We start from the raw sequence: 14,032 nt of genomic DNA on the forward strand, positions 1-14,032 counted from the left end.
AAGAACCAGCTCACCGACCTTTATGATTTCTGTTTTAGACGAGCATTTCTCTTACCATTAGAGTGTAGAGACTCATTTAATGTAATCGTGGAAGATCTCTGACTGGGCAAGCCAGGCTCCAATAAACAATCCTATTCCTTTCTTATGTAATTCTTCATAGATAGTGTTAGGAAGAAACACATGTTGACTTTCTGCAAGTTTGCCCTTCTCCAAAACGGTCACCTAATTTCCTCTAACCCCTTCTGTCAGCTGGGGAATGCCACACGTTCACTGGCACATGTTCCTCCCAGCAGAGGAATGAAACACATCTTGTTTTTCAAATTTAATTCAGATTTTTTGTTGCTGTTGTTGCCAACAGTTTGTCAGCCAAGCATAATCTCCTGGCAGGAGGGGAGAGACAAACAAGATAAAGAAAAGCAATATACTTTGATTGTAGCTCTTAAACTTTCTGATTCAAGCAACATCCCCTGGTCCCATTGCCAGTGAAAATAAGAAAAGTGCAAAAGCGTAACACATTAAGTCTTTATGCCCAGGAAATAAAAAAATAAACTACATGGAATGACCTCCAATACTAATTGCTGTTTTAGCAGCAATTTTCAGATTCAGAAGTAGGTGGAAACTACTGAATGCTAAGAAACTCCTAACAAGATTTCACAGCATCAGAGAAGCAGAGCTGAAATCCGACTTGTTAGCTTACAACTGCCATAGCCACACAACAGGCTAGGCAGAACACAGCTTCAGGATCTTCAGAGTCCTTCTTGTTGAGAGGACTAAATCCTTTCATCAAGATCCACCGCTTTCACATCCAACTATTGCTGTGAGCTGGTTTGGGCACTGTAACGATTTGGAGGTCCTAAAAATTCCAGGGTGTGGAAGATGACTTATCCAGGAGTCATTACTGATGGGAGACATCCCCCTGTCCTTCCTCTCAGACTTGTTCTAGGGTTCATCTCTAGTCTTTAGCCACAACTGAATAGAGAATGATTTAGTGCAAAAGTGCTGATTAAGGACTGTGAGAAGACCGAAGTCTTTCCACTGGACAATATGCCCAATGGGAGAATCTTACACTTTGATGTCAAACAGTCCAGTCAGGGAAAGCCTCTGCTGAGTGTGAGATCTGGACATTATTCTTCACCCTGAAGAGCTACAGAAGAGTTATTTTGCCACAAAAATATGTGAACTGATGGAAAACAGAAGTTTTCCTGAGGTTTTCATAGGCCTTTGAAATAATCCACGTGGAAAAATGTTTTTAAAAGTATGTTTCAGGTTTTCACCTGTTCAGAATACAAGATAGGAGAGAACTGCCCTGTACATTTCATTACAATGGTTCATGTACAATAGCAGCACTGGATGTATTAAGAAAAAAAAATCTTTTTATTTATTTAATAATTGATTCTTTTGCTAATTCTGCCTTTCAGTGTGCCTGAAGAGTCCCAGGTGAGAGTCACATGGAAACACACAAGGGCAGTGGAGAGTCCCTGGAGTGCGACACAGAAAGCAACAAGGATTCTAAACAATATCAGACATGGGTATATAGGTTAAAAAAACAAACCACGGTTTATTTAAATGTGTAAAGTACTTGGGAGGGAACAAGATTACATTGTACTATGGCAATACAGGCAGCACATACCATAAGAAGCTCATCCATCGTAATGAATTCAGGGTACTCTTTCCAGCCTCCTAATCCACTCAGTCACACAGATCTTTGGGAGAGGCTCGCCATTAATTTCTCTAGGGGACTCCACACTACAGATTGATTTCAGTCAGAATTTGCTGTCCTGTTTCTGTATGTCAGACTCAGAAGCAGAGCATCATCCTCCCTCTAGGGGAGACAGGCGAAATATGGCAAAACTTCTCATGCACTAAGACCCTCTGACGTGGGTTAAGTAAAAGTAGCCTGATGGAACATCTGATCCTAGGACAAATTACCAGGCTGTCTGCCTTAGCCTTATCCCAGATGGGGCTCATCACTGGGATGAGAAGCCTAAAGCAGCAGAGACTGAGATACTATGATAGTTATAAAATGCCACTTCCAGACACAGCTTTTTATTTCAGGTTCTTCTCAATCCAGTCTTTGAAGGGAAGAACTTTAGTATAACCACTGTAGAGTTCTAGGCTGCAAGTTTTATCATAACCCCAGCTCACTAATCCCATCAGGTGCCACCTGAGCTCAGGAGATGCTTTTCCTGGCAAAGTTATGGCTGCAATCCCACCAGTCTCAGCAGGGCAGATATTAGAAAAGGCTATGTGGTCTTGTTTGGCACAGAACATGCTGTCAGTGATGCTGACTTGTATCCCATTATCCTCATACTGTTGCTCACACAACAGTGAATCCACCATCCGAACAGCTCCCATGCGGATTGTGTCATTCTTGTATCCGGGATCTTTAATGTCAGCCAATACCTTCCAACCAGTAACCATTATTTTTAAATCCTCCATGGATGAAGTCAGGTCATGAGAAGATGACAAGCAAATGGGCTGAACACGACTGCTGATTCTGGCTTTGTCTAAGAGTTTTATGATAGCTATGTCAGAATCAAGTAATATAGGGTCATAATTGGGATGTACTATGATGGCAGAAATCTGGGGAGGAAACAGAGTAGGAAGAATTGTAGAGTTAACAGCAATGGCAAGTCAGCAGCACTCTTTCCATACTACTATAATACATGTTAGTTTATTTTGCAAACTTCTCCTCTACCCTCCACTCCCAAACTGTTCTTTCACCATAGTGCTCACTCAAATGAGAAACATGCAAAGAGATCAAGCATCTTCTGACTTTCTTTTTGGCTTGGGTTTCAGGACAGTTTTTATTGCACGAAACTCTTCCTAATGAAAAGCAGCCCAGGACTTTTTCAGCAAAATGGGGAGTTAATGTGCAGTTCAGGATTTTCCACTGTTTAGTGAAGAGATTTTACCTGCCATGTCGTCTTCAGCCTATAGGATCTGAAGGGAGGGCGGGGTCTGAATAGAAACATTATGTTCTTATTGAAATTCAACCATCTTTCCACCAAAAAAAAAGGATACTAGCAACACACTGCGTAATGTTGGGGCCAAACCTTTACTGCTAGTTACCTTGATGAAATACTACAAGAATGGATAGGATACCTATAAGGAAATATTGCCAAAAAATAACGTATTTCCTTATAGGAAAAGTCTGAAAAATCTGGAATTAGAGAAAGAAATTAAATAAAAAAGGGGGGGGGGGGGGTGGGGAAGAATCAAATTAACTATGATTTATTGGATAAAATCCATTAATTAACTCACATACTCCCCCACTCCAGAAAAAGAGACACATAAAGCCAAAATTGCTGTATTTCTTCTTATTTTGACTTCAGTCTTCCTAGTTCTATGTGGAAAAAACAAACCACTCTGATGAGCCTGAGGTGCTATTTTTTGAGCTGAAGTCAGACATAAACTTCTTTTGAGTTTAGAGTTGTACAGCCTCGAGGCTGAGATGTGAAATGTGCTCATGGCGTCAAACCAGGATCTAGAGCACAAGTGTTTCCCTCATAAATTATGCTAATTACTTTTGACAGTAGCTGGCATCTCTTCTACTTATTTTCTGGAAATATCATTCAAGACATTATGGCCCACGGAACTTGAGCTATTTTCTTAGTGATCTGCATTAGGGGGTGAACTTACAAGTTGGACAGTGTCAGGGGAATTTAATGAACCACAGCATGTGTCCTCCTTGTGCCGTGACAGTTCTGCCAGTTGAGTCTCTAGATATGCATTTCAAAGAACAGGGTGTAAAACCGTAAATATGTTGCTCAGAGGATAACCTCTTTCTCCCCATACATGACAGATGTGATCAGCATCTGTGTGTGCTCATAATTTTCCACTCCCAGCAGACTTACTCACCCGCAGGTTCTGGATGGTCTTTTCATCCCTGTCATCATCTCTGTAGAATTTCCCCAGAACCACCTTGAGTTCTGCTGTCTTGAGCACGATGGTCTTGCCCAGATCAGTGACACAGTGAGCTGCCACCACCACGGTGCGCTCGTTCACCAGGGCCCCGCTGCAGATAAGGATCCAGGCCCCTTTCCGGAGACTGTTCTTCACCCCGTTGGCTGTCCGATAGATTGCTGCTTGCCAGGGCCACCTGGTAGAGGTCACTGTTTTCTGAAGGGTAATGTTTTCTGCTTTTCCACAGACTAAGGAAACATGAACAAGAATGAGGTAACACTTTTTCCCCACCAAGGAATCTGAATATTACTCCCGATTCCTGCTTAGGATATGCCAAAAGAAACCAAACTGCAAATGTGTGCTGGTTTTGGCTGGGGTAGCGTTAACTCTCTTCACAGTAGCTGGTGTGGGGCTGTGATTTGGATTTGTGCTGGAAACAGTGCCGATAACAGAGGGCTGTTGTCGTTCCTGCTGAGCAGCGCTCACCCAGAGCCAAGGCCTGTTCTGCCCCTCACCCCACCCCACCAGCGAGTGGCTGGGGGGGCACAGCCGGGACAGTGACCCCAGCTGACCCAGGGACATCCCAGACCGTAGGGTGTCCTGCTCAGCACAGAGAGCTGGGGGAGGAAGGAGGGAGGGGGGGACGCTGGGGGGGACGGCGTTTGTCTGCCCAAGCCACTGTTAGGCGGGATGGAGCCCGGCTGCCCTGGGGGTGGCTGAGCCCCCGCCTGCCCGTGGGAAGGGGGGAAGGAATCCCTTGGCTTGTTCTGCGTGTGTGTGCGGCTTTTGCTTTACCTCTTAAACTGTCTGTATCTCAACCCACGAGTTTCCTCACTTTTACCCCTCCAATTCTCTCCCCCATCCCACCGGGGGGGATGCATGCAGCAGTGGCTGCATGGGGCTGAGATGCTGGCTGGGGTTAAGCCACAACAAATGTTTAGCATAAGGAAGAGCTTTCTAATTAGCCTCTGTCCCCAACCTCTTAAATTATAATTTAAGAGTATTTTACATAGCTTTAAAAAATAAACCTTTCAATTTTCCCATTATTATCTGAATTCCTGGCTGAAGTAGGAATGTGGATTTAGCACTTGAGCAGGTGAATTTTCATGAGAACCTTATCAAGCTGCACTATAATGAGATGACTGTACAAAGCAATGGAAAGAAAAACCTCTGATTCATGCTTATAATAAAACACTATAAAGTCAGCAGTGCACTGAAACTCACCCTAGGCAGTCAGAGAGTAATTGTGAGGTCCTCTCCTAGAACTGACCTTAGCACGGATGAGTTCTTGCTGATGAGAATAGACTTGTCTTGCAACAAGAGCCTTGAAGCAAATGCATCTAAATCAACAGCCATCCTGAGGAAAAGAAAAAGCTTCACCCTGTTCTGGGAATATCTTACCCAGGCTCAGACCCGGGGTAGAATCTCCTGTATTAGGAAAGGTTTACTTCAATTGAAAGAGATACATCATGTGGTCACATTTTTTAGTCTTCCTTAGGACATTTTTTTTTAACTGGGATGTAGTGTGTGCATCACCACAGTGAAAAGGACTGAACGCAATACTTTTCAATACATGAGGTGATCTCAAAGCAAAACCATAAAGAAGTCTAAAAATTTGCTTGACGTTAGGAGCTAGTTTTCACAGTTTGCCTGATGTCAGTAGTGGGTTGTACCAAATCTTGTGATGTTCCTACCCTAACTTGCTCTGTGTACTAGGTCTGGATGAGATTTTATCTGGACTTACAGTTTTCAATATGAACCTTTCTTTAGCAGGGTATATTAAAGGAAGAGCCTCTTTAAAATGCAGACTCTGTTCTATTGCTTGAACTTCGATGATTTTGTCAGCTGTGTGCTAAAGTGTAGAGATGAAAGAAAAATCACATTTGCAGTAATACAGGAAAACATGAAGTGATAGTACGAAAACATTTTCAAATCAGGAAAGAAACTCACTACACCTTTTGCTCAGTAAAAGAGTAGAAAAATTGATGGCAAATTACAGTGCTGAAAGCTTGATACCTTTACCATCAGCTGCATAATTTCTACTGGTGGATAAAAAGAGGCATATATCCTCCAAGCTTTATTGCTTCTATCTCCCAGCTGGAAGCATAGGCAGCCTACACTGCTAGGACTCCCTGATTGTCTAAGATGAATACACATCCTGTTCCCCCATCCACTCAGAGATGTGTGCAAATTTTCTCCCCTCAGAGACTCACTTGGAATACACACAGGGGCTCTCCCACTCCATTTTCCTGTCTTGAGACAAGTCCTCCTGCTGCTACCCAGGCGGTGGTAGAAAGGAGAAATGCACTCATACTGAAGCTGAGTGTGCAGGTGCTGGTACCCTGGGGGCAGGTCTCCAAATGGCAGTGCTGGCTTCTTGGTTGGATAGAATTCAAGCTTCTGCTTGCTGAATGCAGATGAATAAAGTTGATGTAATGGTGTTTCCCTGTTTCAAGGCACAAAGAACACAAGGTAGTAATAATAAATAATAATAACAACAGTAATAATAATAATAATAATAATAATAATAATAATAATAATAATAATAATGCAATCATTATCATAGCTTTATCACCAGCTATTAAGTATCATCTAAAAGTATATGAATTTTTCTTGTGAAAGAATAAGGCAAAAATACCATACCAACATAGTTTAGCAATACTCCCATTTACATCCCAGCTATTTTATTCATATATATGTATGTACACATATATAAATATATAGATGATTATAAATTTTCTACTTGTGTCTCTTTTTTTTTTTGATTTTACAGTTCCTGGATTGCAACCAGTTGCCTCTGAATGTAGAACAGTTTTGCCATTCACAAAAGGACTGAGATACCATGTTTTTAAATAAAGAAATTACACTGGAAGTTGAAATTGCCATAATTAATTCTCACTAGAGAGGAGTTAGGCACATCTTTTCTCTAGTGAACACTTTAATAGGCAGTATTAGGAATCAATTCAGATTAAATCATGTTGATAAAGTTGCTTGATTTAGCAATTAGCAGAGATAATTGCCTCACCACAGAGATTTCATAATTGCAATAATCACTAAACTACCATTTAGAAATTGTACTGATTAGCTGAAACAAGGCACATAATTAAAAAAATAAATATACGCACCAGCCTAGATATAGACCGTAAGTTTGACTACAGTCACACTTAGAATGTGTCCCTTGCTCTAATGCTTAAAAATGCATATCTGCAGAAAAAACTATTTATGTCTGGAAAATTCAGCAGGAATTAATTTCCCTTGAGATTTCTGGTACTGCCTGTATCCAGAAAAGCCATAAGAATGTTTTTTCATGTGGTAATTCCATTTTTGTTCACAGAGAGACACAGACTCTCTCTGTCATATAGAATCTGTGAGGCAATACGTAACAGCACTCAAGGAAAGTAAGGTTATTAAGAACAAGAGCAATGGTAAGTTTCTTTGTATTTTGGAAGAAGGATGAGAGCTGCTGTGGTCATGCTTCGACTGCCAGGGACCCATTCCCTACTCACATGTGACCATGCAATATTGCATAATCCACACTTTGCCTCACTATTAATCTGTGAAATGGAGATCCTACTTCAAGAGATAAAAACAGTCCATGAACATGAGATGCCATCATGATGCAATGGAGGTGGGGGCATGTATGCGCTCTCATACAGTTGGTGTTAATATCTGAAGCATTTAGCATAAAAAGACCTGTGTTCAAAAGTGAATTGAGAAATTTAAGCAAGAAAAATCTCCTGATGGCTGCTAAAGCCTCCTGATGGCTTCTCAGAGCCATCTCTACAATCATACATCACAAAGCTGGAGAGTGGGAGGGTATTTGGGAAGTGTGTGCTTGCCTTGTTCCTAAGTCTTCTCTAGGCATCTGCTACTGGCCATTGCCAGAGACAGGACATGGCTTGAGCTGGACCTTTATTCTGACCTGGTATGGCTGTTCTCAAGACCAAAGATGAGGACAGTTCTTGCACTGCATTTAAAAATAAATGAACCATGTACTACAAAAAAAAAAAAAACAAACAAACAAAAAAAAAAAACTGAAATGAGAATTTGCTACTTGGACAAAAATGAACCTGAACATTGCAGCATAACTAATTCAGACTGGGCTTATTTCAATAAATCAGCAGAAGGGTAAGCCCAGACAGGGTCCAATCTTTCATTCTTTCCTCCCCTCCTACTCTACTTCCTCCTCTCCCCCATGCCCACCCCAAACCTAACTTTATATTAGTTGTGCTATATTGCTTTGGGTGGTGAAACTTGATGGGATCAGATTACGTGACTATACCCCTTTCTGTCCTTGTGCTCTCCCCACTCATTTCTTCCCTAAGACGGCACATATTCATATTTTAAGACACATCATTAGCCGCAAGCAACTGTTCTCAGACTATTCTCATAGCCTGTCACAAGCTTGCAAACCTAATTCCAGCATCATCTAGTAGTCTGCACATCTCTAAGTGTGCATTTCTTCCTGGCTGCTTCCAGCAGCTTGCAAACCCATGACTAATCAGACCTCCCCTCCCAGCAGCTCTCATTGCTTGGTTATCATCAGTGGAGTTGGAGGAATGGCTGCTCAGGCAGGCTAAACACACAGGGTGGTAAGGAGAGAAGGGGAAAAGCAATCACATTTTTTCTTTAAACTGTAGTTGAGATATTGCATTCTCACCTTGACTGAACCTGCATTGGAAGCACTTTCTGTCTCACCAGGTCAGAGATCTTTGGCTCTCTGCAGGCTAGAAAAAATATAATGTAGCACAGTACTTTTCCACATTCACAGCTCAAGTGTTACGGTTCATACATATTTCGACGCTTTCCTCTCACTAGCTATAGTAGACTGGATTAAGTAAAGAGGCAGTAAATTATGTGCATTAAAATAAAGCTAGGCCCTAAAACCTAAAGCCTTGGAAAAATACTTCTCCACAGATCACCAGATCTATTCCATTTACAGTGGTGGAAGCGACTGAGTGTCTTCTGCACTGGCACTTTCAGCCATGGAGGATAATTTATCCATCATTGTGTCTGAATGCCAGATTTACACCACTAGAGCTGATGGTCTGGAATTGGAGAAGACTTTTGCAATAATTGAGTTATCTCAAAAATACTTAATTTTCATCTGGGTAGCCACACACAGCTAATCCCAGTGACTTGGCATACAAAGAAAGGCTGCAGGTTGTTACAGACTTCTAAGAGTCTGTTTGCTTGGGCACCCATTGGAAGGAGTTGGAGACTCTGATTCAAAGGAACACCTCAGAGTTACCTGAATACACACAAAATAACAGCAGGGAGATCCAGGATTTCTAAGTTTGCGTATTCAGTTTATTTACTTTAAGAGCAGGATAAAATACTCAGCTTTATCAGTTCAGATAACTCTGCCAGGACCTCCTTCCTGCTGCGCACAGTGGAAAAGAAGGAATCTTGCAGGACGGATTTTATCTGTATGCCTGAGAACTTGTGTTCTGTGGGATTTAACGATATCTAGCTCTTTGTGATTACTGTATATGTGAACCATAATGTCACTACCAAAGTTAACATCAATAAAGATGCTTTCCACAGATGATTATATGCTTCAGGGAAAGAGTTTCCATCTAAAATAACAGAATAAAGGAAAAATTTTTTCACACTTAGAACAATCAGCCATTGAAATAATCTCCCCAGGGAAGTAGTGGATTCCCTGACATTGGACACTTCTAAGATTTGGCTGGACAGGGTGCTGTGTCACCTTGACTAGACCATGCTTTTGCCAGGAAAGGTTGGACCAGATGAGCCTTGAGGTCCCTTCCAGCCTGGTATTCTATGATTCTATGAAATTCCCCAGGGGACAGACATATTTCTTTATATTACCATTAATTCACTTTAAAAAAAACCCCACATCACAATAAGTGTCAAACAAATGCTTTGGAAAATGAATTTGGCAGTTCCCCAGCCCAAACTCATTCACCCATTCAGGGTTTCAGACATGCTGAGAGTAGCTCCAGGTCAACAGCATAACACCCTTTCTAGCAAAGTATTTAAAGATGTGTTTTGATGAACACAGATAATTTAAGCGTGTCCTCAAGTGGTTTTCTAAACCAGGCCTTCAAGGCTTCGATCTACAAGCTTGGCCATTTACACTCATGACTGGTCCCATTGACTTAAAAGGATTGTGAGAGGAGAGCTAGACAGCAACTCTGATGAGACAATTTTTTCCTTCTATTTCAGTTCCCTCCTCATCTTTGATTCTGATCTTACACAGGTTTGATCCTAGAATGAGGGTAATAAGGGTCTTAGGGAACATTCCTTTCCATGTTTAAAGATGGAAACATCTTCTGGAATCGCTGGCATCTTCTCTGGCTGAGTTTAGCAACCAGTAATGCTGGCAAACTACTAATCTCTGTGTCAGGTGTCAGACAATTTATTCTTAGCAAAAATGATTGTTTGGCAAATGTAAATTATATAAAGCAAACTCCAGTAAAACCATAGCAGCTTTTGTGAGTTGTGGTAAAAAAGATTGTAAACTACCTTTTATGCAGATTGGCTGCTTCCCTGACCATTCTCCATTGTCTTGGCAGGTCCTCTGTTCATTCCCACTAAGAACATATGAGTTGTTACAAAAGAAAGCAATGACTGTGCCAATTTTTGCATAGCGTCCATTCAAGAGCCCAGTGTCTTCTACTACTCTTCTGTAGCCATTGAGTGGGCCACCAGGATCTGAGCAGTTTTTTTCATCTAGAACTAATGATAGGGAAAAAAATAGTAACCATTTTATCAGGTTCACAGCATTATTTTCACCCATCAGATTGTTTGGCATTTCATTCAGATGTTACTATACAATCTATACTTTATTAAAGATGCATTTCCAAGACCCATCAGGGATCTCTGTCTTCAAAAAGATCAAATATTAAAGAAGAAATCATAATATACAGATGTCTGTTTATAATACACACTTTAGTCTTCATTGAAAGAGTAAGATTCTGTAATTGTTAAAAAGACCTTAAAACGTAGCTGACAACCCTGAAAGAGAACCTTGACTTTTCATGATGTTAATGTCCCATTAACATTAACAGGGCTACTTCAAGAGCATAAAAGGAAGCACTTAAACTATTTGCAGGAAACAGGCAATTGGCGTTCTTTTCCCTTATCTGTATTTTCAATACTTCACTGGACTTGGATAATAAAACTAGACTACTTAATTTTACTTTTATGTTTGGCTGCATTTTGGCTTCTTAGCACTGGGAGAGAGAGCTCAATAATCCAGAGAAGTACCGGAATTGAAAGAGAACATATATATATATATATATGTGTGTGTGTGTGTATATATATTTACTAATACAAAAAAAAATAATATGGAAAACTTAATCATGCTAGGTTCTGCCTATAAAACCTGTTTTGCTTCCTCTTTCCCAATATTTTCCCCTTTTTATTTGTTGTGGGTTTTCTCTCAATAAACTTAAAGTTTTGGCCTAAATCTGGATGACAGTATTCCCTGTGTGATGCTAATAAATGCTTTTCCCTATATTTTTTACTCCTCTGCTCTTTCTATTTAGCAGATGAAAACATACTTTTTTTTCTTTTTTTTTTTTTTTTTTTTCCTTTGGATTTCATCTCAGTTTTCTTGTCAGGCTGACAGTAACATGCAAAACTGTTTAATTCCTCTGTCTGATGTCTCATTGCATGATAACCAGTGAACATCTAGTTTAGACAGCTAGTGTTGGTGCTGCTCTGCTTAAGAAGGGCTGAGAAGACTGAGACGTACCAATTGACCAGATGTGACCTCTTCATGTCATTGCTTCAGACTCAGCTGCCTGCTGAGCCTCACTTCCCAAAAGCACCAACAAAGCACTTAAACATTTATTTAAATCTCTGTGAAATCAGCACAGTAACAGTGCATAAGCATGCCCCTGTCCTGTTCCCATATCCTCATGTCATCAGACAGAGCCCAGCTCAGCAAAGCATGTAAGCACATAGCTAACCGTAACACTACAAATTCAATGAAGAGCTCTTGAGTATGTAATTTAAGTTAAGCATGTTTTTCAGTGCTTTCTTTAACAACATTGGATTTTAGCATATGCTGAAGGTTATATATGTACTTAAATACTTTTCCATATAAGTCGTATTCAGTAAACAAAGAGGATGTCTGAACTTCCTCTCAACCAGGAGAAAAGGGAGAAGCAGAGCCCTTTCTCCTTTTAATTTCTCTCCATTTTTCTTCTCTGTACCTCACAGGCTGTCTCACCTGTGAACTACAAATGACTGATAACTTGATAGCAGCTAAAGACTACAGGGAATCACCCACAGGATAATGCAGGTTGCTTTCTGCACTGATACCTAGCCTAGAGGCATCATCTGATGAGCAGAGTGCATGTTTCCAAATGTCCCTAAGGTCAACCAAGTCAGTCAATGAAGGCCTTCTCTTATTTAATCCCATGCCTATCAGTAACTTGAACAGTAATTCTAATCTTCCCTAATCTCAGGGTTATGACTTTTTTGATGGATTAAAAAACAAAGAGAAAACATCTGGGATGAAAAGACACAAATTACACCACCTAGCACTTCAATAACAGCCAAGTGTAGCAACAGAACTTTCAACAGATCTTTAGCCAGGGACATCATGCAGCAGGGACTTCAGCACAGTCCTGAGATTACATTTACTGCAACTGGAGATGTTCTCTATATATAGAAGAATGCCTATTGCTTGTTCTTTCACATGAATTTATACACAGCTGTTTCGCAACACTCCCCCCCAGATTTACATTTGCCACAATACACCTGTAAAAGCAATTTTCCAATTTATACAAATTATTCTGGAATATGGGAATAAAATTGTGCAATACAAAACAATTAAAGAAAAATTAAAAGTCTATTTGGATGAGAAGAAGGGCCTTGGAATTTCACAGCTGAATCAATGTGAATTGGTAGGCATGCCAACTTGCACAGCCAGAATGAAAGGAAGTTGAAATAAGAGTCTAGTCTTCATGCAGTAAACCCCTAATCACCTCCACAGAGTGCACCAGACTTCTGCAGAGAGGGTACCAGAGGTACACAGAAATGGAAGTAGCTATTCATTGTTGCACAATGTCCCTCACTTGGTTTTGGTCCTAGACATTTTCAGTCTCTGTGTAAGAAGGCTGTATGCCAAAAGTCTCTGGGGACATTATTTTTCAGTCACTTGATGTTTCATTCAGACCTTTATATAAGCAAGTCTTGCAGGCTTTGATTCCAGCAGAGTAAAATAAGAATCCCTACTGCTTCTTAAAGACAGAAAGACAAAAGAACATCATGTTAAGCCATAGACCTATCAAATTTCAAGTGAGATTTGGCTATTCTACTTTCATGTGAATACATTGGCCAAAACATTTGATAAGAATCAAAACTTAAAGTGACCTTACCACATTCAGGATGATGTGCTGACCAAATCCCATCAAGCTGACAGTAGGCAACACGGCTGCCTTTTAAGCTGTAACCTGCGTTGCATTTGAAGTAAACCTGGGCCCCGTATTTAAAGTCATCTCCTTCCACAATACCATGAGCGGGAGCACCTGGAGTCCTACACATCACCACTGACAGTTCAGATATTTCAAAAAAATCCACTTTATTACAAAAACAGGACTGTGTTAGGATGATTCTTTATTTAGAACATTGAAAAACCAATTAAAATGGGCACAGGAGTCAAAATTACAAGACAGGTATATACCAATCTTTAGAAAGTTCTTTAGACATCAGTTCTACACACACTTACATATAAGCCACTTTTCAAAACATCCATTCAGGTCAATGGGACTACTCACAAGTGTGAAGTGATCATATGCATAAGTGTTTGTATCATTAGGGCTCATTTGCTCAAAATAATAGCACTTGAAGCACTTTCCATCTTAACAGGGGTTTTGAATTAATTACCATGCTTGGTCAAGAAAAAATTTAGATCCTTAAAAGCCTTATATTGAAAATATTTCAAATTCTTTCCATTTTTATATAGTTTTTCAGATAATGTAATTGAAATGTTAAAGCATCATTATTTGTGTAGATTAAACATTGTCACAATGTCATTAAAAAGGAATCTTGATGTTTTCCAAGCTATGATATTTACCTTTTCCATAAGGTTTGCTCTATTGTGAAAATACAGACAATGGTCTATTTAACTCCTGCAAGTAGTAAA

The 14,032-nt window shown here is 40.2% G+C and overlaps 1 protein-coding gene and 1 long non-coding RNA gene across 5 annotated transcripts in view; one reads left to right on the forward strand and one right to left on the reverse strand.

The window, feature by feature from the left end:
* The window catches only part of LOC116965882, a 94,166-nt gene that overhangs the window by 3,960 nt on the left and 76,174 nt on the right, over window positions 1-14,032 (forward strand). The gene's annotated exons all lie outside the window — the stretch shown is intronic.
* The window catches only part of PAMR1 (peptidase domain containing associated with muscle regeneration 1), a 59,012-nt gene continuing 46,512 nt past the window's right edge, over window positions 1,533-14,032 (reverse strand). Inside the window, exons 7-12 of one of the 4 annotated variants that reach the window (XM_033011105.2) lie at window positions 13,266-13,415; window positions 10,399-10,611; window positions 8,567-8,633; window positions 6,120-6,352; window positions 3,862-4,154; window positions 1,533-2,583 (exon numbers count right to left, since the gene is read on the reverse strand). In XM_033011105.2, the coding sequence (XP_032866996.1) occupies window positions 2,047-2,583; window positions 3,862-4,154; window positions 6,120-6,352; window positions 8,567-8,633; window positions 10,399-10,611; window positions 13,266-13,415 (1,493 nt within the window). In that variant the 3' untranslated portion in view covers window positions 1,533-2,046. Of the gene's footprint in view, window positions 2,584-3,861; window positions 4,155-6,119; window positions 6,353-8,566; window positions 8,634-10,398; window positions 10,612-13,265; window positions 13,437-14,032 lie in introns of all 4 variants that reach the window. The other 3 variants (XM_033011098.2, XM_033011117.2, XM_033011125.2) reach the window with 3 other exon arrangements.

Source organism: Tyto alba, unplaced genomic scaffold (assembly GCF_018691265.1).
Source record: "Tyto alba isolate M040663 unplaced genomic scaffold, T.alba_DEE_v4.0 Super-Scaffold_18, whole genome shotgun sequence".
Lineage (NCBI taxonomy): Eukaryota > Metazoa > Chordata > Aves > Strigiformes > Tytonidae > Tyto > Tyto alba.